Here is a 25,759-nt window from a genome sequence, read left to right as displayed (position 1 = left end):
AGGTGCCTTTTCAGTGAGCAGTAATATTTTAAAAGGAATCTTTTTTTTTTTTTTTTTCCCTGAGCAGTAGGTCTCAACATTGGGCTTAAAATATCCAGTAAACCATGTTGTAAAACAGATGGGCTGTCATCCAGGCTTTGTTGTTCCATTTAGAGAGCACAGGCAGAGTAGAGTTAGCATTATTCTTAAGGGCCCTAGGAATCTCAGAATGGTAAATGAGTATTAACTTCAACTTCAAGTCACCAGCTGCTGCATTAACCCCTAGCAAGACAGCCTGTCCTTTGAAGCTTTGAAGCCAGGTATTGACTTCTCTCTACTATGAAAGTCCAAGGTGGGTCTTCCAATAGAAGACGGTTTCATCTACATTGCAAATCTGTTGTTTAGTGTAGCCACCTTCATTTATTATCTGAGCTACATCTTCTGGATAACTTTCTGTAGCTTCTACATCAGCACTTGCTTCACTTTGTACTTTCATGTTATGAGATGGCTTCTTTCCCTAAACCTCATGAACCAACCTCTGCTGTGCTTCAGACTTTTCTGCAGCTTCCTCACCTCTCTCAGCCTTCTTAGAATAGCAGTTAGGGCCTTGCTCTGGGTTAGGCTTTGGCTTCAGTGACTGTTGCAGCTGGGTTGATCTTCTATCTGGACCACTAAAATTTTGTTCATATCAGCAATGAGGCTGATTCGTATATTCACTGGACTAGCACTTTAATTTCCTTCAAGAACTTTTCTCTGCATTCACACCTTGGTTAACTGTGGCACCAGGAGGCCTAGCTTTTGGCCTGGCTCAGCTGTCAACATGCCTTCCTCACTAAGCTTAATCATTTCTAGCTTTTGATTTAAAGTGAGAGACATGCGATTCTTCCTTTTACTTGAGCACTTAGAAGCCGTTGTAGGGCTCTTAATTTCCCTGATTTCAGTATTATTGTATCTCAGGGAATAGGGAGACCTGAGGAGAGCGAGAGAGAGAGGTAGTCTGTGAAGCAGTCAGAACACAGATTTATAAATTAAGTTTGCCATCTTGTATGGGTGCAGTTCATGGTGTCCTAAAACAATTACAATAGTACTATGAAAGCTCACTGGTCACAGATCACCTTAACAAAATAAGAATAATGAGAAAGTTTGAAATAGTGCCAGAATTACCAAAGTGTGACACAGAGACACAAAGTGAACAAACACAGTTGGAAAGATAGCACCAATAGACTTGCTCGACAGAGGGTTGCCACAGACTTTCAGTTTGTAAAAAACGTAATATCTGTGAAGCACGATAAAACAAGGTATGAATACAGTATTAACTACAGTCACCATACTGTACATTACATCCTCATGACTTATTTATTTTATAACTAGAAGTTTGTAGCTTTTGACCCCCTTCATCCGTTTCACCTACTCCCCACCCCTGGCAGCCACCAATCTGTTCTCTGTATCTGTGAGCTTGTTTTGGTTTTAATTCCACGTATAAGTGAGATCATATAGTATGTTTTTCTCTGTCTGACTTCTTTCACTTAGCATAATGCCCTCGGGGTCCATCCATGTTGACCCAAATGGCAAGACTTCATTCTTTTTTTTTATGTTGAATAGTAGTCCATTGTGTGTGTGTGTGTGTGTGTGCGTGTGTGTGTGTGTGTGTGTGTGTGCATACATACCACATCCTCTATACCCATTTATCCATCGATGGTCACTTAGGTTGTTTCCGTATCTTCCATATCTTGGCTATTGTAAATAATGCTGCAATGAACATGATTCCAGTAAAGCCTCTTTTTTGCCTAAGGGTTATAATTAGGATAATGACTTATTTTCTGATAGGCAGGTAGTAATTATAAGTACTAGTTTTAATTATATTAAGTTTAAAATGACTTTCAATGAATGTTGTTATAGATGAAAAAGTAATACTTTGTTAATCTAGTTCCAACATATTCTTTATATGCATTATCCCTGTGAAAAGTTTTTCTCTGGTCCCTAGCTACATAGTCTGTTGTTTAACAGATGTATCCGGATCTCACCACTCTATAACTACAAAGTAAGGTGACATTTTAAATATATATATATATATATATATATATATATATATATATATCTGTGCAAGGCCGTATCAGTATGAGATTCTGCTATGTGTGATTTTAAAAAGCTAAAATAACAGTGGCTTAAACACAAAAAGGTATATTTCTTTCCACTTACAAGAAGTGTGGATGTCTTAGAGTTCAGGGCTATGGGGCAGGTCCACTGTAACCAGGGACAGAGGCTCTTTGTGTTATTCAGCGTTCTGTCTTATGTAAGTCTTTAGGCTCTTGTAACCAGTTCCATGTGTGTGAGTGTGGTACTGTGTGGGACTGTGGTGGCCAAGCAATTCTCTAGGGATACCAGCTGTAGTTGTTCTACAGTTAAACTCAGTTCTGACACTGTCCCCCCAGAGATAGCATCAGATCCCACAGGTTAAGGACTAAGTCCTCCAAGACTGTCCCCCCTCACCCCCTACCAGAAGGCAGTCACAAGCCCAGATTGTTACCTGTACTTCTTACTGACCAGCTATTAATCAGAGGTTTCCACTGCTTGGGTTTGATTAATTTGTTAGAGCAGCTCACAGAACTGCGAGACACATTCTACTTACTGGATTACTGGTTTAGTACAAACTATATAACTTAGGAACAACCAAACGGAAAAGATTCATAGGACAAGTTATGTGGGAAGGGATGCAGAGTTTCTATGCTCTCTTTTAGTGCTCCATTCTTACTATAGTTCCACGTGTTCACCAATCCGGAAGCTCTCCAGACTATCCTTTTGGGTTTTTAGGTAGACTTTTTTACGCAGGTATGGCTGATTAAATCATTGGCCATTGGTGATTGACTCAACCTTGAGCCGCTCTCCTCTCAAAGGAGGTGAGGGAGTGAGACTGAAAATTCCAACCCTCTAATCACATGGTTGGTTCCTCTGGTGACCAGCCCCCATCCTTTGAGCTGGGGCATTGCAAAAGTCACCTCATTAACATAACAAAAGATGCCTTTATCTTTCTCATCTCTTAAGAAATTCCAAGGGTGTTAGGAGCTCTGTGCCAGAAAGAGGACAGAGACCAAAGACATTTTTCTTATTATTGTTAAAAAAGCAAAATTCAACCGAGTAAATTTGAAGATATAGTTGGTTTTATGAAGCATTCATGAATCAGGCAGCATCCCAGGAGTTGTACGAAATGGAAGGTTTTATAGGAAGGAGAGTTTGGGCAAGAAGTTATTAAGAAAAGAAAGAACTGTTTGAGGCATAGTCATCTTCCCTTAGGGGAGAGGGCAAAGGGTCTTATTAGGTAAGTGGATTACCTCATCTTCCTTTGGGGGATGGAGAGGACCCAAGTGACAGATTATCTCAGTTTTCTGATGAGGAAATTTGGGACTGACAGGTTAAAACTACATTTCTGGGGGAAAAATTGGAACTTCAGTTAAGTTAGGTATTAAGCCCCAGTTTGGTGACTTGATCTGGTATAAGTGACTCTTATCTTCGGCCTATGGTTTTCCTTTTAGCGTTACAAATCACAATATTATAGTAAGTGACTTGATCTAAGAGATCTTCAGGAGCTCGAGACATATAGGTGGCAGTAAAGAAAGAGGTAAAAATCAAAGAGCTGTACCACCAGTAATTTGGTATCCTGTTACTAAAATTCAGCCACATGATGGAACCTAGCTGCACAAGGAGAGTAGAAAAAGTCTTTTAACTGCATATTGCTGCCCTGAATAAATTAGTATTCTGTTATAAGGAATAGGGGGAGAGTAGATACAGGGTGGGCATCTGGCACTTTCTTCCACAATATGTGATCTTTGTTTTTCCTGAATGTATTAGGGTTCTCCAGAGATGAAGAGATGATAAGGATTTGGCTCACACAATTAGGGAGGGAGGCTGGCAAGTTGGCAGAGTAAGTGTTCAAAGGCCATCAAGAGGGAAGAGCTTAATGTTTCAGTTTAAAGGCCAGCAGGCCGAATTCCCTCTTATTTGAGGGAGGGTCGGCCTTTTGTTTATTCAGGCCTTCAAATGATTGGATGAGGCCCACCCACATTATGGAGGACAATCTGCTTTACTCAGTCTATTGGTAAACATGTTAATCTCATCCAAAAACACTTACAGAAACACCCAGACTGTTTGAGCAAATATCTGGGTACCCTGTGGCCCACTTAACTTGATACATATAAGATTAACCATCATTATAGTCATCTTCAACTGAATATAAAACTAAAACATTTATATTGTAAAAACACCAAACAATTATAGACATTTATTATGTAGAAATCAAAATTTCCTTATATTTCTACCTCCCAGAGATACCTGTTAATAACAGCTTAGTGTATTTTTCTCCACTTATTTGTAGTATATATACTAGTATACATACTAATGTATATATCTTACAAAAACAGGATTACATTACTTATATATATATATATATATATATATACATACATATATATATATATACACACACACACATATATACATATATAACATGTAGTACTGTGCTTGATTTTTACGTTTTTATTCTAGACGTTATTCCATGTCATTAAATGTAGACCTACTTCTTCTGAACATTATTTCACTATGGATGTATTATCCATTCATTCATATTTTGATTTATTTAATGAATATTTTTCATACCTACTATGTGCCAAGCAACATTTATATGTCTGATCCTCTGGTAGAAACTTAGGTCATTTTGTTTTTATTCTTTTGTTTTCTATTATAACAATGTTGAGGTAAACATCTTTATCTTCAGACATTTTTGCAAGAGTTTATTCTGTAAAGCATATTTCTAGAATTGCTCAATAAGAAGATACCCATATTTTAGGTTTTAAAAGATGCTGCTAGCCAAGAGTTTGTCAACCTCAGCACTGTTGACATTTGGGGCAGATAATTTATCATTCCTGGGCAGGGTGGTGTGAGGTCAGGGGAGCTGTTCTGTGCATTGTAGGATGTTTAGCAACATCGTTGCCCTGGATACCAACCACACCGTCCCACCCCCAAGTTGTGACAATCAGAAATGTCTTCATACATTGCCAGATGTCAGGACGCCTGGGTGGCTCAGTTAGTTAAGCATCTGCCTTCGGCTCAATTCATGATCCCAGGGTCCTGGGATCAAGTCCGCTGTCAGGCTCCTTGCTCAGCAGGGAGCCTGCTTCTCCCTCTGCCTGTCACTCCCCCTGCTTGTGCGCTCTCTCTCTCTGACAAATAAATAAATAAAATCTTTTAAAAAACAAAACATTGCCAAATGTCTCCTGGTGGGGAGATTGTCCCAGGTTGAGAACCAGTACACTAGCCCTTCTCTCTTTTCCTGCTCCTGTGCCATATAGACAGCTGGGCTTGGGATGTCAGAGCCCATGTTGAGTGAAGAGATGTCCACATGAGAGGCAGCCTAGCATGGGATATTGGAGGCCAACTGCGGTGAGGAAGGCAGTCACAAGGGATCATGGCTTATTGTGGGATGTCAGAGCACAGGCTGGATTAGGAGGGTTTCCAGCCATGAGGGCAGCCTGGCATGGGGTGTTCTGAGCCTCAGGCAGGGTGAAAGTATGTCCATATTAGAGAGGCAGGAATAGTCCTCTAGTCCAAAACAGAGAGTGCTTCATTTATATGGCTAAAGGCCTATTTATGATGGTTTCCTTACATTAGAGCTTGCTCCCTATGGAGATCCATTACTGATTTGATGATTTAATATCTTTTAAATCATATAATTAGGGATTTTTTGGCTGATGTCTCTATTCTGTTTGGAATTATTTTAATAGTAGGAGAAGCTAGTCCAAGAACATAGCTCACAGCTACATAAGGCTCACTTGCTATCACCTGACAAGTACTTGAACCATGCAAATAATCCCATCTTTGTGGCTGACACTCAGTAACATAATCCTGAGCCAAAGAAACTAAATAGAAGAGTACATACTACATGATTCTATTATATAAGCTACTAAAACGCAAAAATAATCTGTGGTGCTAGAGGTAAGAATTATGTTTACCCTTGGTAAGGGTAGCACTGGAAAGGAGATGCATGAGGGGGCTTCTGAAATGTTGATGATGTTTTCTTTCTTGATCTGGGTGGTTAACTTGTAAAAAGCCATTGAGCTGTATGCGTAAGATTAGCACACCTTTCTATATGTGTGTCATTCTTCAACAGAATGTCCACCCCCCAAAAAATAACCTGTTCTTTTACTCTTGGAAAATAGTCAGACTCTTTCCTCTGAATCACATAATTATCAGAAAATAGAATGTTAATGGCTGACAGACCACAGCATAGACCAACTAAATAGGTTGGCACATACCACTCAAAGGCCCAATAAAAGTGCTCAGTCTACCAAATTTGCCAGGTGATAGGATAAGCTGAATGAAATATGTCTTGCTCAGCAACATTCAGAATACTTTTATTGAAATCCTACTTTATCATAGGTGCTCTTATTTTTAGGTTTTGGAGGCACCTGAGGACACAGTACCTACGTCCAAGGATCCCATGGAAGTGAGGAAGGCTAAGCAGTTAGAATACAATAACATAAACACTGATAAATGTGCAGAGTTAATTCACTGAAATCACAGAGAAGGGGAGGTCACCAAAGGATTCCTGAAGGAGAGAAGGATGAAAGTTAGCTAAATGAAGAAAATGGGGAGGAGCATCCAAGCAGAAGGAACAGCACATGCAGGATACAGAGTACAACTCAGCATCACACATTCAAGGAACCGTCCTTGTGACATGGACAGCCCAGGGACCATCAGCATTATCTTATGTATCATCAAGAGCCTACCCCAGAGCCTGATTCATGATAGACATTCAGATATTATTTAGGTGAATAAATACCTAACATAGCATCTGTTATGTGAAGAGGTTGTCAAAGAAAGATCATGAGCCTGTAATTAATTCTAAGAAGCTCAGAGTTCATTTAGTAGGCAGTGAGGAGCCATTAAAGAATATAAGTATTAGAATAACATGATTTGTGGTATTTTAGAAAGGTTCTCTGGGAACTCTGTAAAACAAGGATTGAATCTTTCTCTAGAAGGAGAGTAAGTTAGGGGAATTTGTGTATGTGTATACGTGAATGTGTGTTCTTACACATGCGTGTGAGTAGGCATTTGGTGAGAGTTGAAGCAATGGACACTACATATAGATAGGAAGTTCCTAAAATAAAATGGAAATGATAAAGATTGTGAACTTAAGAGTGTAGGCCCAGTGAATATGGGATGAATTTGAAGGTGATTTGGGGGTTACAATAAAGAGGGATTAATGTCGGGTTATAAGAAGCATTTGAGGAAGAGGCATCTTGGATGACCCTCAGAGTTCTGTCTTGGGTGACTGGTTGAATATTGATAGCACACCATTTGCTATGATAGGGAATACAGGTTGAGTAACAGGTTTATGTTCCATTTTGTTTTCCAGGAATCTAGTGTGTTCCATGGCTACTTATGATTCTGGTAATTGTGATCTGTCTACTAGGAGATGTTTAGTTGGCAGTTGAATATTTGGACAAGACAGAGGCCTGAACCAGAAAGATGATATGGTATTTGATAGCATACTAGTAGAATTTAAAGGTTGGGTAAAACTCCCAAAACATCTGTCAGTAGAATACATGTTTAGATTTATTAGGCTAAAGAGAGGAAAAGAGAAGTGCAGATGTTTGCTATAAACTTGTTTTACAGTTTTTCACTCTGCTTTTTTACTTCTCTGGTTTCTGTGGGGAGGCATGGTTGGCTTTGGTTTGTAAGTCTCATGGTAGACTCTCAATATAAAATCTCCCAAATTACTTGTTTTCAAATTACGAACACAACTAAACAGCCTATATTTCTTGGGGAGAAGGCTAAAAAGGGATTTTTTCTTTCTTGAGAAAGTTGTGTTGTATAGTAAAAAGAGCTTAGATGAACATTGGAGTCAAAGTTTGGTAGGAATCCTGCTTCTCGTATTATTTAGCTATGTGCCTTTGGGCAAGTTATTTAGTTTCACTAAGACGTAGCTTATTTATTTGTAAAACTGCAGTAATTATAGCTATCTTTTAAGATTATTATAAAAATTAAATGAGATGAGCTTTTGGATCTGGAAGATAATGGCAACTGTCCAAATGTAAATCTCTCCACACATCCTCCCCAAAAGCCGTAAGACCAAACAGGACCACACATGTACACACACACACACACGGCCCATATATAAATCATACCTTCAGCATTACTACAACATAAATAATACCATGAATTTTAAATGCCTTTATGTAAAGAAACAACAAATTACAACAATTCCTGTTGCTGCTACAAACCCCTGAGTCTGGAAAGTGGGGCAAGGAGAGGCTCAAGAGACAGTGAAGACAGGAAAGGAGACAGGAGGTTTACAATGAAGCACAAGCAAAATGACCCTCAGAAAGAAAACATCCCGCACACAACTGGGAAAATACAGACACAGGCCTGAGACTTAGGAATTCATAGCACTAGCTATAGGGAAGGTGTGTGAAAGAGAGGGACCACTAGCAGCATCAGAGATAGAGAAAGGATGGTGCCCCTCAGAGCCATTGCAGGGAGAGGAAAGAAGAAAGTAAGGAGAAAATAAGTGTCTGGAGAAATCAAAGAGAAACAAGGCACACAAGTTCAATACCCACCCACCCACCACCATCCCTACCACCACAACATCATCCGTTAAAACAGCTGCTTTTACTAATCTGCAGAAGCAGACAGCCTTCGACTAAGAACTCTATCCATAAAGTGCTCAGGAATAGAAAAAAATTAGATGCTATACAAAGCTACTTTAAGAGGAATACACAAAATACGAACCAACGTATTTCCACTGATAAAAATTCTTCACAGAAAGGAAACACAAAACAGAAGGCAACTCTTATTTTTTTAATAACAGTTTAATATACAGTGTTATATTAGTTTCTGGTGCACAATATAATGATTCAACAGTTCTGTACGTTACCCAGTGCTCATCACACTAAGTGTACTTTTTTTTTTTAAGATTTTATTTATTTATCAGAGAGAGAGAGAGCACAAGTAGGGGAAGTGGCAGGCAGAGGGAGAAGCAGGCTCCCCACGGAGCAAGGAGCCCGATGTGGAACTCGATCCCAGGACCTCGGGATCATGACCTGAGCCGAAGGCAGTCACTTAACCAACTGAGCCACCCAGGCGTCCCGCACTAAGTGTACTCTTAATCCCCTTCATCTCTTTTACCCATTCCCTATGTGCTGCCCCTCTGGTAACCATCAGTTTGTTCTCTGTATTTAAGAGTATTTTTTGGTTTGTCTCTTTTTTTCTTTGTTCCTTTGTTTCTTACATTCCACATATGAGTGAAATCATATGGTATTTGTTTTTTTCTGACGTATTTCACTAACATTATACCCCCCTAGATCCATCCATGTTGTTGCAAATGTCAAGATTTCATTCTTTTTTTATGTCTGAGTAATAATATTCGTGTGTGTGTGTGTGTGTGTGTGTGAGATCTTCTTTATCCATTCCTCTATCAATGGACACTTGGGTTGCTTCCATAACTTGACTATTGTAAAGAGTGCTGCAATAAATACAGATGTGCATATATCTTTTCAAATTAGTGTTTTCCTATTCTTTGGGTAAATACCCAGTAATAGAATTAATGGATCCTATGATAATTGTATTTTTAATTTTTTGAGGAACCTCCATACTGTTTTCCACAGTGGCTGTACCAGTTTGCATTCCCACCAACAGTGTACAAGGGTTCCTTTTTCCTCTGCGTCCTCTTCAACACTTGTTTCTTCCATTTTTTATTTTAGCCATTCTGACAGGTATGAAGTAATATCTTATTGTGGTTTCAATTGCATTTCCCTGATGCATCTTTTCAAGTGTCTGTTGGCCATCTCATCTGTATGTCTTCTTTGGAGAAATGTCTGTTCATGTCTTCTGCTCATTTTTTAATTGGATTATTTGGTTTTTTTGGTGTTGAGTTGTATAAGTTCTTTATATATTTTGGATACTAACCTTATTGGATAAATCATTTGCAAAGATCTTCTCTCATTCAGTAGGTTGTCTTTTTGCTTTGTTGTTTCCTTTGCTGTGCAGAAGCTTTGTATTTTTATGTAGTCCCAGTAGTTTATTTTTGCTTTTGTTTCCCTTGCCTTAGGAGACATACATCGAAAAATGTTGCTACCACCGATGTCAGAGAAATTACTACCTTTGCTCTCTCCTGGGATTTCTATGGTTTCAGGTCTCACATTTAGGTCTTTAGTCCATTCTGAGCTTATTGTTGTGTATGGTTTAAGAAAGTGGTTCAGTTTCATTCTTTTGCATGTACCTGTCCAGTTTTCCCAACACCATTTGTTCAAAAGACTGTCTTTTTCCTTTGCATATTCTCGCCTCTTTTGTTGTAAATTGACAATATAATCATGGTTTTATTTTTGGACTTCCTGTTCTGTTCCACTGATCTATGTATGTGTCAGTTTTTGTGTCAGTATCCTACTGTTTTGATTAGTACAGTTTTGTAGCATATCTTGAAATCTGGGATTATGATAACACCAGTTTTGTTCTTCTTTTCAAGATTGCTTTGACTATTCAGGGTCTTTTGTGGTTCCATACAAATTTGAGGATTATTTGTTCTAGCCCTGTGAAAAATGCTGTTGGTATTTTGGTAGGGATATCCTTAAATCTGTAGATAGCTTTAGGTAGTATGGATATTTTAACAGTATTTGTTCTCCCATTCCATGACCGTGGAATCTCTTTCTGTTTCTTTGTGTCATATTTAATTTCTTTCATCGGTGTTCTTTTATAGTTTTCAGAGTATGGGGTCTTTCACCTCTTTGGTTAAGTTTATTCTCAGGTTTTTATTATTTTGGGGGCAATTGTAAATGAGATTGTTTTATGAATTTCTCTTTCTCCTACTTCATTATTAGTGTATAGAAATGCAGTGGATTTCTGTATATGGATTTTGTATCATGCAACCTTACTGAATTCATTTATCAGTTCTAATAGTTTTTTGGTGGAGTCTTCAGGGTTTTCTATATATAGTATCATGTCATCTGCAAATAGTGAATGTTTTACTTCTTTCTTACCAGTTTGGATGCCTTTTACTTCTTTTTCTTGTCTGATGCCTGTGGCTAGGACTTCTAGTACTATGTTGAATAAAAGTGGGGGAAGTGTACATTCTTGTCTTATTCCTGATCTTAGAGGAAAAGCTCTCAGTTTTCACCATCAAGTGTGATGTTAGCTGTGGGTTTTTCATATGTGGTCTTTGTTATGTTGAGGTATGTTCCCTCTAAACCTACTTTGTTGAGGGTTTTTATCATGAATGAATGTTGTGCTTTGTCAAATGATTTTTCTGAGTCTATTGAAATGATCATATGGTTTTTATCTTTTCTCTTACTGATGTGATGTATCATAGTGACTGATTCGTGAATAATTGAACCATCCTTGCATCTCGGGAGTAAATCCCACTTGCTCAGAGTGAATGGTTTTTTTTAATATATTTTCAGATTCAGTTTACTAATACTTTGTTGAGGATTTTTGCATCTGTGTTCATGGGAGATATCGGCCTATAGTTCTCTTTTTTTGTAGTGTCTTTATTGGTTTTGGTATCAGGGTAATGCTGGCTTTGTAGGATGAATTTGGAAGCTTTCCTTCCTCATGTATTTTTTGGAATAGTTTGAGAGAAATATGTATTAACTCTTCTTTAAATGTTTGGTAAAATTCACCGGTTAAGCCGTCTGGTCCTGGACTTTTGTTTGTTGGGAGTTTTTTGAATACTGATTCAATTTTATTGTTGGTAATCGGTCTGTTCAAATTTTCTATTTCTTCTTGATTCTGTTTTGGGAGGTTATATGCTTCTAGAAATTAAGACATGTTTTCTACATTGCCCAATGTGTTGGCATATAATTTTTCATAACATTCTTTTATAATCTTTTGTATTTCAGTGGTGTTGGTTATTATTACTCTTTCTTTCTTTTTTTTTTAATTTTATTTATTAATTTGACAGAAACACAGCGAGAGAGGGAACACAAGCAGGGGGAGTGGGAGAGGGAGAAGCAGGCTTCCTGCCGAGCAGGGAGCCCGATGTGGGGCTCGATCCCAGGACCCCGGGATCATGACCTGAGCCGAAGGCAGACGCTTAACGACTGAGCCACCCAGGCGCCCCCATTATTTCTCTTTCATTTCTGATTTTATTTCAGTCTTTTTTTATGATGAGTCTGGCTAAAAAATTATCAATTTTTTTTCTCATTTCAGAGAACTAGCTTCTGGTTTCATTGATGTGTTCTATTTTTTTTAATTTTTTATTTCTGCTTTAATCCTTTTATTTCCTTCCTTCTGTTTTTGCGTTTTATTTTCCCTTTCCTAGCTCCTCTAGACGAAAGGTTAGGTTGTAAATTTTTCTTGCTTCTTGAGGTAGGCCTATATATTGCTACAAACTGCCCTCTTAAAACAGCTTTTGCCGCATCTCAGAGGTTTTGGATTGTTGTGTCATTTGTCTCCACGTATTTTTTTTTTTTTTTAATTTTCTCTTTGGTTTCTTGGTTGACCTATTCATTATTTTAGTAGCATGTTATTTATCATCCATATATTTGCGTTCTTTCCAGATCCTTTCTTGTGGTTTATTTCTAGTTTCAAGGCATTGTGGTCAGAAAAGATGCATGGTATGACTTCAGTCTTTTTTAATTTGTTGAGACTTGTTTTGTGTCCTAACGTGATCTCTTCTGGAGAATGTTCCTTGTTCACTGGAAAAGAATGTGTATTCTGCTGTTTTTTAATGGAATGTTCTGAATGTATCTTGTTAAATCTGTCTGGCCCAATGTATCATCCAAAGCCACTGTTTCCTTGTTGCTTTTCTGTTTGGATGATCTATCCATTGATGTAAGTGGGGTGTTAACGTCTCCTATTACTATTGTATTACTATCAATTACTTCCATTATGTTTGTCATTAGCTACTTTATCTAGTTAGGTGCTGCCATGCTGGGTGCATAAATATTTACAATTGTTACATCTTCTTTTTGGATTGTTCCTTTTGTAATCATGTGATGTCCTTCTTAGACTCTTGTTACAGTCTTTGCTTTAAAGTCTATTTTGTGTGATTATAAGTATTGCTACCCAGCTTTTCTTTCACTTCTGTTTGCATGATAAATGCTTTTCCATCAGGTCAGTTTCAATATACATGTGTCTTTATATCTGAAATGAGTGTCTTGTAGGCAGCATATAGATGGGTCTTGCTTTTTTATCTATTCCATCATTCTGTATCTTTATCAGAGCATTTAGTCTATTTACTTTCGAAGTAATTGTTGATAGGTATGTACGTATTGCCATTTTGTTACTGGTTTTATGGTTATTTTTATAGTTTTTCTCTGTTCCTTCTCTTGCTCTCTTATCTCACAGTTTGCTGGCTTTCTTTGGTGATATATTTGGATTCCTTTCTCTTCTATTTTGCATATCTATTACTGGTTTTTTATTTGTGGTTAGCATTAGGTTTATCTATAACATCTTACGCATATAGCAGTCTATATTAAGCTGATGGCCTCTTAAATTTGAACCCATTCTAAAAGCACTAAATTTTTACTCCTCACCCACTTCCACATTTTAAGTATATGATGTCATACTTTACATCCTTTTATTTTGTGAATCCCTTGACTGATTTTTTTTTTTAAAGATTTTATTTATTTGAGAGAGAGAGAATGAGAGAGAGAGCATGAGAGGGGGGAGGGTCAGAGGGAGAAGCAGACACCCTGCCGAGCAGGGAGCCCGATGCGGGACTCGATCCAGGGACTCCAGGATCATGACCTGAGCTGAAGGCAGTCACTTAACCAACTGAGCCACCCAGGCGCCCCCCTTGACTGATTTTTATAGATATACTTAATATTACTGCTTTTATGCTTCCTACTGTTCTTACTCTTGCTTATGGTCTTTCCTTTCCAAAGAGTCCCCTTTAACATTTCTTTTGAGCTTAGCTGGTTTAGTGATGATGAAGTCCTTTAATTCTTGTTTATCTGGAACAGTCTGTCTCTCCTTCTGAATGATAGCCTTGCTGGATAGAGTATGTTTGGTTGCAGGGTTTTTTCTTTCAGCACTTTGAATATATCATGCCACTCCCTTCTTGCCTGAAATTTTTTTTTCTAAAAAAAATCAGCTCATAGCCTTATGGAGTTTCCCTTGTGTTTAAGTGTTTTCTCTTACTGCTTTTAAAATGCTCTCTTTATCACAATACTTTGCCATTTTAATTACTGTGTGTCTTGGTGTGGACCTCCTTGGGTTGATTTTGTTGGGGGTCCTCTGTACTTCCTGGATCTGGGTTTCTGTTTCCTTCCCCAGATTCAGGAAGTTTTCCACTATTATTTCTTCAAATACATTCTCTGCCCCCTTTTCTCCATCTTATCCTTCTGGGATCCCTGTTATTTGAATGATTCTACACTTGATGGTGTTACTGAGTGTCCTTAATCTATTCTCATTTTTTCTTTTTTTCTTCTGTTGAGTTTGATTGTTTTTCATTACTCTGTCCTCCAGGTTGCCAATCCATTGTTCTTTCCTTTAGTGTACTGTTTATTCCCTTTAGTGTATTATTTATTTCAGTTATTGAGTTCATCTCTGATTGATTCTTTTTTAAATGTTTTCTCTTTGTTGATGTTCTCACTGAGGTCCTCCACTCTTTTCTGAAGTCCAGTGAATATCTTTATGACCATTACATTAAATTCTCTAGCAGGCATATTACTTATCTCCATTTCATTTAGCTCTCTTGTTCTGTTTTGTCCTCTTCTTTATTTGGGACATATTCCTGCTGTCTCCTCATTTTGTCTAACTCTCTGTTTCTATGTGTTAGGTAAATCGGCTACATCCCCTGCTCCTGATGGCAGTGGCCTTAAGATGAAGATTCCTATAGTGCCCAGCAGTGCAGTGTCCCCCCTGTTCACCAGAACTTGGCACTCCAGGTGTCTCCTATCTGTGTTGCGTGTACCCTACTATTGTGGTGAGCCACATTGCCTTCAGTCCAGTCGTCTGCAGTGACTCCTCTTGCCTGTTGCAGGCCATGGTCCTTGTGTCATTAATGGGCCAGTCTGGGGCTGCCTTGGGCTTGAGTGGAGTCAGACCAGTTGTTTGTCAGAGATACAATATCACTGAACTGCAGGGTGCTTTCTCTTTGTTGTCCACTGAGAAGCTTTTGTTGGTAGGTGGGACCTGCAGTCAGACCACATGTCTGGCCTCTGCCTACTGCTGGGGCTGCAGTCAGACTGGTGTGTGTGATTGTCTTCCCCTCTCCCCAAGGCAGGAGTCACTTTGGAGCGGTGCTGGCCTCTTTTGGGGCTACTTGCACACTGCCACGCTTGTTGCACTGCTTTGGGTGGGCTCCTGCTGAGGGCTTGTTGGAGGAGGCGGGTCCACAGGAAAGAGCTCTGTTAACAAGGTAGGTGGAGAGAGTTCCCAGTGGTTCTCCCAGGTGTCTGTGTATCTTGGCTGGGGGTGGGGGGAGGGAAATGGCACCTTCCAGCTCTTTTGTTCTTGGAGAAGTCTCCTAAAAATCCCTGTCTCTCCAGCATACATTCTGAGATTCATAAATGAATCTTCCCCAGGTGTTTTTCAGACTGCTCTTTCTAATCTATATCTCAGTGGGGCTCTTTCTTACACTGTCTCTTTTCAGTCAGGGACTCACTTTCTTTTCTTTTTTTTAAAGATTTTATTTATTTATTTGACAGAGAGAGACACAGCTAGAGAGGGAACACAAGCAGGGGGAGTGGGAGAGGGAGAAGCAGGTTTCCCGCCGAGCAGGGAGCCCGATGTGGGGCTCAATCCCAGGACCCTGGGATCATGACCTGAGCCGAAGGCAGACGCTTAACAACTGAACCACCCAGGCGCCCCAGGGACTCACTTTCTATCACTCTCTGGCTCTCCCAGAGCCAAGCTCACTGATTTTTTTAAAGTTCCAGTTTTTAATCCCCACTGATTATAAGAACTCGAGATGTTAAGACCCTCTGGTTTTCAAAGCCATATGTTATGAGGATTCCTTTCCCAGTGCAGGTCCCCCATGCCTGGTGAGGTGTCTGCTCCTCTCTCTGTGCCTGCAGCATCACTTCCTCCTGCAGACAGTCTCCCAGTCAGTTTGGTTCCTAGCCACGTCTCCACCCTTCCTACCCTCTTTGATGTGACCTCATCTCTACATTTAGTTGTGGAGAGTCTTCAGGTTGTTTTCTGGGTTATTTACACTGATGTGGGTGTTACCTAGTTGCATCTGTGGGATGAGGTGAGCTTAGGATCCTTCTACACCATCGTACCCAGAAGTTTCAGGAAACTGTTAAATACTCCAACTGAATAAAAAAATTCTCTTGTGGACATACTAATAAGGGCATTGATGTAAGAGGCATTATAAAAGGAAGGAAAACAAACGAAATAATGGAAAAGATGCAGGAAGAAGTAAAAAGCTTGAGAAAGAAAGTGTGTGAAATGCAATATAGGCAAAGGAAGACCCAACATATCTACAATTAGAGTCCCTGAGGGGGAGAAATCAGTGGAACAGAACTAACTACTAAACCATAATCCAAGGGAACTATTCAGAAACAAGAGAAAAGCTGAAATCAAGCTGAAATGTAAATAATACATTTAATATGTTGTAAACCAAGTAAGTTCTTAACAAAGTTTAGAGTAGTTCTTAATTTTGCATAGTAATTCATGAGTGTTAGAATTTATAAAATTTCTGATTTAAACATTTGATGATTATTTTAGGCTCACCTGGACAGATTGATCCAGAACAATGAACTCTGAGTCAGAAACTATTAGGCTTTAAAGGCAAATTTTTTTTTTCTGTCCCCTGGGGTAAGGAATGAGCAGAAGATCACTTTACTTAAAAAAAAAAAAAAAATTAGATTTACATCAGGCTTCTCAAGAATAATATACCAAGGAAAGCTACCGTAGAGCAGCATTTTTAAAAGCTCAAGGAAACAAAATTCAGGCTTAAGATGTATTTGCAGTTCTTTTTGTTCACAGGATGTATCCTAATATATGTGTGTGTGTGTGTGTGTGTGTGTGTGTGTATAAACTACTGTGTTTTAAGCCAACTTGAAATAATTTTTTCTGTATATGGTTAAACCACCAAATCTCTACATAATTAAGTTCATTTGTTTTGTTGGTTTGTTTTTTTTTTTTTAAGATTTATTTATATATTTGACAGAGAGAGACACAGCGAGAGAGGGAACACAAGCAGGGGGAGTGGGAGAGGGAGAAGCAGGCTTCCCGCAGGGCAGGGAGCCCAATGCGGGGATCTATCCCAGGACCCTGGGATCATGACCTGAGCCGAAGGCAGACACTTAAAGACTGAGCTACCCAGGCGCCCCTAAGTTCATTTGTTTTAGTTTGCTTTTTATTTTTAGGGTTTGTTATTTCCATTTTATTTTTGTTTTATTTTTTTACAAATCTTAAAGTATTCAAAATAACATAACTGACAGTTGTGGTTTATTTTTCAAAATATAAATAGGGGCGCCTTGGTGGCTTAGTCAGTTAAGTGTCCAACTCTTGATCTCAGCTCAGGTCTTGATCTTGGGGTCCTGAGTTCAAGCCCTGCATTGGGCTCTACACTGGGCATGGAGGGAAAGGAAGAAAGGAAGGGGGAGGGGTGGAAGGAAGGAAAGTATTAGGCTTATAGGAACAGTATTTAATCAAAGGAATGTTTATAGTTATTCAAAATTTTCTACTCAATTTTTTTCTAAAATGGGTAAGGAATTTACTATAATTGGATGTATCAGCTATTCCTGTATTCTAACTGGGAGTCTATACCCTTCAAGGCAACCCTAAAAAGTATAACACACTACTACCACACACACTATTTCTGAACTACTTCTGGGAGCGTGTATCAGTATTTTCTAAGACGTTGGAACTATCACCAGAGTCTTGCATGAACTTGTCTTAACCCCATCACCTACTAATTTGGGTTACTCAGGGCCTCGGTTATAAAGATAACTGCTCATCTACCTTTCGAATACCAAAGTAATTTTTGCATAATATCCAATATAAATAAAATGATATACTGTAAAAAATATGTGCCGTGGCTTGAAATCTGAAATTTAAAACTTTAAATGATTCTGCTGGGTCATGGAAGTTTTTGCCATAGTTATAATAACAGAGTATTAAAATTATAGTTACTATGTCTCTTTCTGGAGGTTGGATCCTAAAATGTATAATTCTGTGTTTTCTCTTTTCAGAGGCAGATAAAATACTAGTAATGCGTGGACAGTGGTTTATTGATGGTACTTGGCAGCCTTTAGAAGAAGAAGAAAGTAATTTAATTGAGCAAGAACATCTCAGCTGTTTTAGAGGTCAGCAGATGCAGGAAAATTTTGATATTGAAGTGTCAAAATCCATAGATGGAAAAGATGGTAAGACCAATTAATACATTTAATATGTTGTAAACCAAGTAAGTTCTTAACAAAGTTTAGAGTAGTTCTTAATTTTGCATAGTAATTCATGAGTGTTAGAATTTATAAAATTTCTGATTTAAACATTTGATGATTATTTTAGAATTTAATACTGCTATGAGTTCCTGAACTGTCTCAATTTTTATTTTACTTAATATATGTGTTCACTGACATGACACTAACATGACTTACTATTGTACAAATTGTATGTGTTCCGTGAATTAGTCCTTTTCAGTAGTTTGTAATTACCAACAAAAACTGAATCTACAAAAATATGTCATTATATCCAAGAGGCAGTTTTGTTAATATTTTAATGTTGGTTCTTTTCCTGAAATTTAAAAAAAAAAAAACCTTAATTTCCTTTGTATACATATCTTTAGGTTGTCTCCATACTAATAACCACATCAACTTTTACTTTGAAACAGTCTTCTCTTTATATTCCCTTACTCAGCATTTGGATTTGTTTGCAATAGCTTAAAATATTTATATATAGCCAAGATTGCCATGTTTCATTATATGTCTGATCTTGAGTAAAATTCAAAATGTGTGGTCAAGTTAAAAATACTTCTATTGTTCCATTTACTGCAGGCAGTGGGATCAGCTATTCTGGTGAGTATAATAATATAGGTAGATTAGAATTTGTAGATTTCTCTAAATATTTTTTTCTAAAAAGTGTTTCTTCATCTATGCTTGCCTTTATTTTGGAGGTTTCTTGGCAAGCCCTATTGAAACTAGTGAATTAAAATATGAATTAAGTGATTTTTTTTTTTCCCTTTCTCATAAAACATCTCTAAAGCAGAAAAACTCAGTATTGATCAAGTAATTCACAGAATGCAGCTTGGGAAAATTATGTGGTTATAAGTAATTGTTCACATGACTTAATTAATGGCAAAACAATAAGCTTTAAATTGGCTTGGATTATTTTTTTTCTTATTGTTAGTAACAAACATCCTAAGTCTTTTCTTTCACCTACCCTTTCTCTCTGAAGACACACACGCACGCGCGCATGCACACACACACACACGTCACAAGCAAGGAAACTATAGATTAGTTTATACCAAATTAACATATCTTTTGTGTCTAGTTGATTAAAATCTACATAACTGAGGAAAGTTGTGGCTCATCACCACTACCAAAATAAGATTGCTATCAGAGAAGGCTGAATTCTAGATTTCTTTCTATTAAGTCTCCTTCAGTCCTCCCTCAGAAATGGCAGTTCACCTTAACAAACCCAGTTTAGCCACCTGAATTCCTTGCTCTTAGTGTAGGGGGAAGAAAATCCAAAAGCTTGGAGGAGAAAAAGGGTGAGTATAAAAAATAAAAATATAAGTAGATTATTCCCCTTTCTTGTACTGTATTCAAAACATTCTTTTTCCTCTTGCTCATTCATCTTATAGAAGTTAGTCATCAGCTCTGTTTCATCTCTAGATCACATCTATTTGGAATCTTGTTTTTATTACAATAAAAATTAGAATTTTTGTGTCTTTTTTACTTCTACTGCCTACCAAAATGTTGAATATAGCAGGATACTTCAGTTTTCTTCACAGTGCCCTAATTTTAATGAGCCAGTCATTTAAATAAGTCTGATAAAGAATGTAGTATATTTGTGTGAGTAGATTTTTAGTATGTCTTTGAGTGTGTGTGTTGATTCTAGAGTATCAATTTAGGGTATTATAGTAATATTTTTTGCTAGCTTTAAGGATATACTTTGGTCAGAAAATTTTTAAACTGTTATAACATTTTTGCATTGTAATCTTTCAAAATGATGATTTTTTAAGGTTCATTAGAAGAAAATTGGTTTTTTAAAATACACTGTGGCATATAAGTAAAGCTTCAGCATATTTTATTAACAAAGATTTTAAGTTCAATTTAGTATATATACTGTCATCATAAATTTACAGCCATTTTAGTTGTTATTCAGTTTTATGTAAAACATACATTTCTATGTTAAGGTATGATATTTGACTTTGAAGATTATGGGAAATTTTTTTTTTTTTAAAGATTTTATTTATTTATTTGGCAGAGAGAGACACAGCGAGAAAGGGAACACAAGCAGGGGGAGTGGGGGAGGGAGAAGCAGGCTTTCCACTGAGCAGAGAGCCCGATGTGGGGCTCGATCCCAGGACCCCGGGACCACGACCCGAGCCCAAGGCAGACGCTCAACGACTGAGCCACCCAGGCGCCCCATGGGAAATTTTGTAGTACATTTGAAAATTATCACTGGTCTTGAGGAAAGAACTTCTGCTGTCCAGAAAGCCACCATTGTTAGAAAAATCAAATTTACCACATCTACAAAGATAAAAACATATTATAATCTTTTGTTTTGCTTCTTACCTCTAAGCTTCTGAAATTTTGTATTTCATTAATTAATTAATTAGGGTAAAAAATATCTTTTCCACCTAAATTTTCTCATGTACATATGAGAAAGCCTGACTCTTCATATTGTCAGGAGGTTTTAAATGTTTCCATGTGCAGATAGTACTGTGCTAGGCACTTTTGTGAAAGATACCTCAAGAAGTTTTGGGGAAGAGGGGCGCCTGGGTGGCTCAGTTGGTTAAGCGACTGCCTTCGGCTCAGGTCATGATCCTGGAGTCCCAGGATCGAGTCCCGCATCGGGCTCCCTGCTCAGCGGGGAGTCTGCTTCTCCCTCTGACCCTCCCCCCTCTCATGTGCTCTCTCTCTCAAATAAATAAATAAAATCTTTAAAAAAAAATAAAAATAAAAAAAAAAAAAGAAGTTTTGGGGAAGACAAAGCCAAAGATGAGAGTAGTTACAAAGAGTAAGTATAAGGTAACACAGTAAACAGTGAATACAGAATTAGATAATCTACAAACAGACTTGGAATACAGAGTTGGAGATCACAGTGCCATGGAGTTTTTCAAATAAGGCTTTCTGGAAAAATCCCATTTAATAATTAAAAATATTTTAAAGTACTGTATCTAGGTCTCTTAAGTGTTCTGTGGAATTTTTTTTTCTCTGGAATTTCTAAGAAACTAAACAGACTTCTTGCCTTGAAGGACATTAAAATAATTTCTTTTCTTTCTGACCTTACCTGTGTTTTGGTTAGGGTAGCTGATGCACAAATAAATTGGCTTTTTTGGTATTTTCTCCTTGTTAATTTTCCTACTAATCTCAAAGTAAGCATTGAAATAGATTGATGAAAGTTTTGCATAACTTTTAGCATACAAATAAAGATAACCCATAAAGGCATCATCACTGGGCGCCTGGGTGGCTCAGTCATTAAGCATCTGCCTTCGGCTCAGGTCATGATCCCAGGGTCCTGGGATCTTGCCCCACATCGGGCTCCCTGCTCAGCAGGAAACCTGCTTCTCCCTCTCCCACTCCCCCTGCTTGTGTTCCCTCTCTCGCTGTCTCTCTCTCTCTGTCAAGAAATAAATTTAAAATTTTTAAATAAATAAATAAATAAATAAATTTTGTTTTCTCTTAGAGTTAAAATAAAAATTGATTCTCTTCCCACCCCTCCTTCTTGCAGCCTAACAAATGGAAGTCTAGAGTTTCACTGGGGATGAATTCTACAAATAAAATCAGCCCTTCAAATAAGTAATTTTGAAAATACTTGAACATAGTGCCAGATTAGTGTTTGACTCACTTTATAATTTATCCAAGCAATAACCAGTTTTAAAAAGGTTAAACTAAATGAGTTAGTCCTGTACTTCACCCTGACCAAAAAATGCATAACATCAATCCAATTATGAGAAAACATCAGATAAACTCAAATTAAGGGACATTCTACAAAATAACTGATCAGAGGTCTTCAAAAATGTTAAGGCATCTAATTAACTAGATAAGGGGAACCCTTTGACAATGTATATCAATTCACTATGATGTACACGTTAAATATCTTATACTTTTATCAATTATACCTCAATAAAGATGATTTTTTTTCTTAAGTGTCAAGGTTACGAAAGAAAAGAAGTCAAGTAGGGGCATTAAAATAAAATAGTAAAAAATATTTAATTAACCCAAAAGAAGGTAGGAAAGGAGAAACAAGAAACAAAATATAGATGGAACAAAGAGAAAATAAATGGGAAATGATAGACCTAAATTCACCCGTGTTAATAATTACAGTAAATATAAGTGAACTAATGCTCCAGTTAAAAGGCAGAGATTAACAGATAAAGAATGTGAAAACTATATGCTCTCTGTAAGTCACACTATCAATATAAAGTCATGGATAGGTTATAACCTGTTCAAGCTATTTTGGGGTACTGTGACATCACAGGTGTTGGTGTATCTTGAGGGACTTAATACAGTTAACAATTTGGCATGTAAAGTGTGTATTGCTATCATTGTTGCTGGATAAGAATATCCCAAGTTGTGAATATAGAACTGCAAAAGTCAAAAAGGTGAGGAGTTGGGGGTTGCTAATCCTTTCTAACTGCAAAAGTCAAAAAGGTGAGGAGTTGGGGGTTGCTAATCCTTTCCTTTTCCTCCCTCTTTGGTGACTAAGAGGATTCCCATCTTCTAGCTTTTGGTTATTACTTTTTATAAATTTACCTAACTTAACTGAGATCCAAGACGGTTGCTGGGAGTTTTCTCATTACAGTTGGCATGCTTGAGATGTGCAAACCTGCTTTCCCTAAAGTTGAGATTATCCAGGTTACCAGCTTTTAGAAAGGGAAAAGTCATTGAGTTGTTCTGTTCTGGGGATTAGTGTGTCATTAGCAACCCCCTCTTTTGATACTCTGTTGCTTTCAGAATTATATAATGAAGAAAATCCCTTTAAGAGAAGGATTAGTAAGGAAATTTATTAGAAATGCTATAGTACTTTAAATCTTTTTCATTGCTATGTAAGGCTTTAGTATATAAAATAACATTTTAATTAAACGTTAGCATTTAATATGTTAACATTTTGAGTTTATGCATATTTTTGCTAACATAAGAATTCCTAACTAAAACTTTATTTTAGGGGAAAAAATTTAGTAATGCTTTCTAGCACTTGAATTTCATTTAATGGTGATCCCTGTTGGATTGATTGTAAATACGTTTTGTCTCTACTGTGCTTACAATAGTACCCCTAATTCTGTGTTTTGGGCTGAAAAAAATTAAGCTTTCTAACTATGCTATGGGGAAATTGTGACAGATAGAGCAAATGACTTTCAAGTGAAAATAAGAATTTGGTTTGAGAGGAAGGTAAAGAACCATGTCTATTTAATTTTGTGAAAATGTTTTAAATAAATGTGCTTCTCTATTTTTAGTATATTAGGGTATTTGTCTTTTTTAATCCCTAAATTGTACTGTTCCTTTAGAAAGAAAAGCCTTTCTTTTTTATATCTTGACTAGCTTTCTGAAAGTGTTTGCATAATTTTGAAGTGTAGTCAAATGGTCCATATGTATTTCAAGTGAATTTTTAAATAATTGCTTATTTAAAATGTAAAGACATTTTATATTATATATAACCAGCAGTATTTAACAGGGAAAATATTGACTTCAGGGTTATCTGCTGATTTGCCAAATATCAAGTCTATGTCTGGCTTTATGTTGGCTGTTTCATGCTTACCAAATGTCACAGCATACATTTTTACTAATGACTTTTTTCACAGCATACATTTTTACTAATGACTTTTTTAATTATTATTTTAGTTTCCTTGTAGTAAATATGGATTTGGTTCATGTTAGTTTTACTAGTGGATATATAAAATCTAGGTTTTGTTTCTTTGAGTAGTAAAGTCTCAAATTTATGCCTATTTGGTCTACTTTGATAGCTTTTTCCTAATGAATTTTTTGTTTAAAAATGTTTCCTGGAAGTGGTACATCTACTCCTCAATAACTGACCAGAAGGCACCTTTGAGAAGAAACTTTTTCAATGAAGAAAATGTTTCAGTTGTCATTTTCCACCCCTCTGTAACAAAGAAATGTTTTTATAATCTTAGTGTTACAACCCAGCTTTTAATCCTAGTCTGTAGCCACTAATTACATATAGTTGTAATTAAGTGGCTTGTAAGCATTTCTTAATTACCTTTATTGCACAAATCTTTGAATATACTTCATCTATGCATACAACAGATTTTTAAAATGTATCTAGTCCTATACAACAGGAATTAAATATATTCATATTTGAGCAGTATTTAACCTTTGAATGTCACATTATTGTAGAAGGGAGTGAGGATGAAAAAGCAAATGTTTTAGAACATAGATTTGAACTAAGTCATAAAGGTTCTGTGGTTCATTTCCCAAAGTGTTAAGAAACTGATTTATTTAAAAAAAAAAAAAAAAAGAAAAAAACTGATTTATAAGGTTCAATTTCAAGTGGATTTTTTTTTTAAATGCTTATTTAAAATGTAAAGAAATTTACTGATCTGTAACTAGCATGTTCAACAGGGAAATTATTGGAAATTTAAGGTTATCTACTGATTTGCCAAATATCAAGTCTATGTCTGGCTTTATGTTGTCTGTTTCATGTTTATAAGATGTCACAGCATGCATTTTTACTAGTGGCTTTTTTTCATTATTTATTACTAACTTCCATTATTTTATCACTAACCAGTTAAAGAGCTTCCAATTTGATTTATTTTGGCGAAAGTTTCATTTTAAAATTCTTTTCGCAACTCAGAGTTGCGAAAAGAGTATTTTGTTTCTGTGGGAAGTTTCCATGATATACTTCAGTAATAGAAGACATCTAGTGGAATGTATACTGTGATATTTTCTCAGGAAAACTGCATTAAATGTTTAAAATGTTATTTATTGCCTTCTTAATTTGGACATCAGCTGTCAGCTAATTTGGTGAAAGTAAATAACCTTAGTATTGTGAAAATGGGGCTTATAAGTTCCTTATGCATACAAAAATACCATGACCTATTTTTTATTCTATCTGTGCAAAGACATTAAATATTATGATCACATAGTTGTCTTTAACTGATAAATTTTAGGTATCATTTGCCTTTTTTTCTTTCAATAAAAGTAGAGCATATATTTGATAAACATTATTAAACTGATTTTGCTTTACTGATTTTTTTTTTTTTTTAGATTTTATTTATTTATTTGAGACAGAGAGAAAGAGAGAGAGCACATGAGCGTGGGGAGGGTCAGAGGGAGAAGCAGACTCCCTGCTGAGCAGGGAGCCGGATGCGGGACTCGATCCAGGGACTCCAGGATCATGACCTGAGCCGAAGGCAGTCGCTTAACCACCCAGGCGCCCGCTTTACTGATTTTTAATTAGAAATTAAAGCATTTAGAATAATGTTTGTCAAATACAACTCATTTTTTTAAAGTTAATACAGCAAAAAGGCAAAATGGCAAACCATTTAAAATTTACTTTGAAGCTCAGTGTTTTTGCTTTCTTAGTTGTCTACCACCTCCCTCCCTTCTCCCTCCCTTCTCTCTTCAAATGGAGAGGATATAAGGAGAGTACAGATGCGGCAGGTCTTAAACGAAAGCGTTCTCAAGGTACAGTAATTGTAGTTTTATTT

At 36.9% G+C, this 25,759-nt stretch overlaps 1 protein-coding gene across 7 annotated transcripts in view; it reads left to right on the top strand.

Annotated features, from left to right (window-relative positions):
- Positions 1-25,759, top strand: part of DDHD1 (DDHD domain containing 1) — a 96,862-nt gene that overhangs the window by 21,795 nt on the left and 49,308 nt on the right. For 2 of the 7 annotated variants that reach the window (XM_078053705.1, XM_078053707.1), the window contains exons 2-4: positions 18,117-18,290; positions 18,918-18,938; positions 25,635-25,736. In XM_078053705.1, the coding sequence (XP_077909831.1) occupies positions 18,117-18,290; positions 18,918-18,938; positions 25,635-25,736 (297 nt within the window). The remainder of the gene's footprint in view (positions 1-18,116; positions 18,291-18,917; positions 18,939-25,634; positions 25,737-25,759) is intronic. The other 5 variants (XM_078053708.1, XM_078053711.1, XM_078053710.1 and 2 more) reach the window with 3 other exon arrangements.

This window comes from Halichoerus grypus, chromosome 8 (assembly GCF_964656455.1).
Source record: "Halichoerus grypus chromosome 8, mHalGry1.hap1.1, whole genome shotgun sequence".
NCBI lineage: Eukaryota > Metazoa > Chordata > Mammalia > Carnivora > Phocidae > Halichoerus > Halichoerus grypus.
The sequence above is the reverse complement of the archived record's forward strand: the minus strand, read 5'-3'. Positions and strand labels throughout refer to the sequence as shown.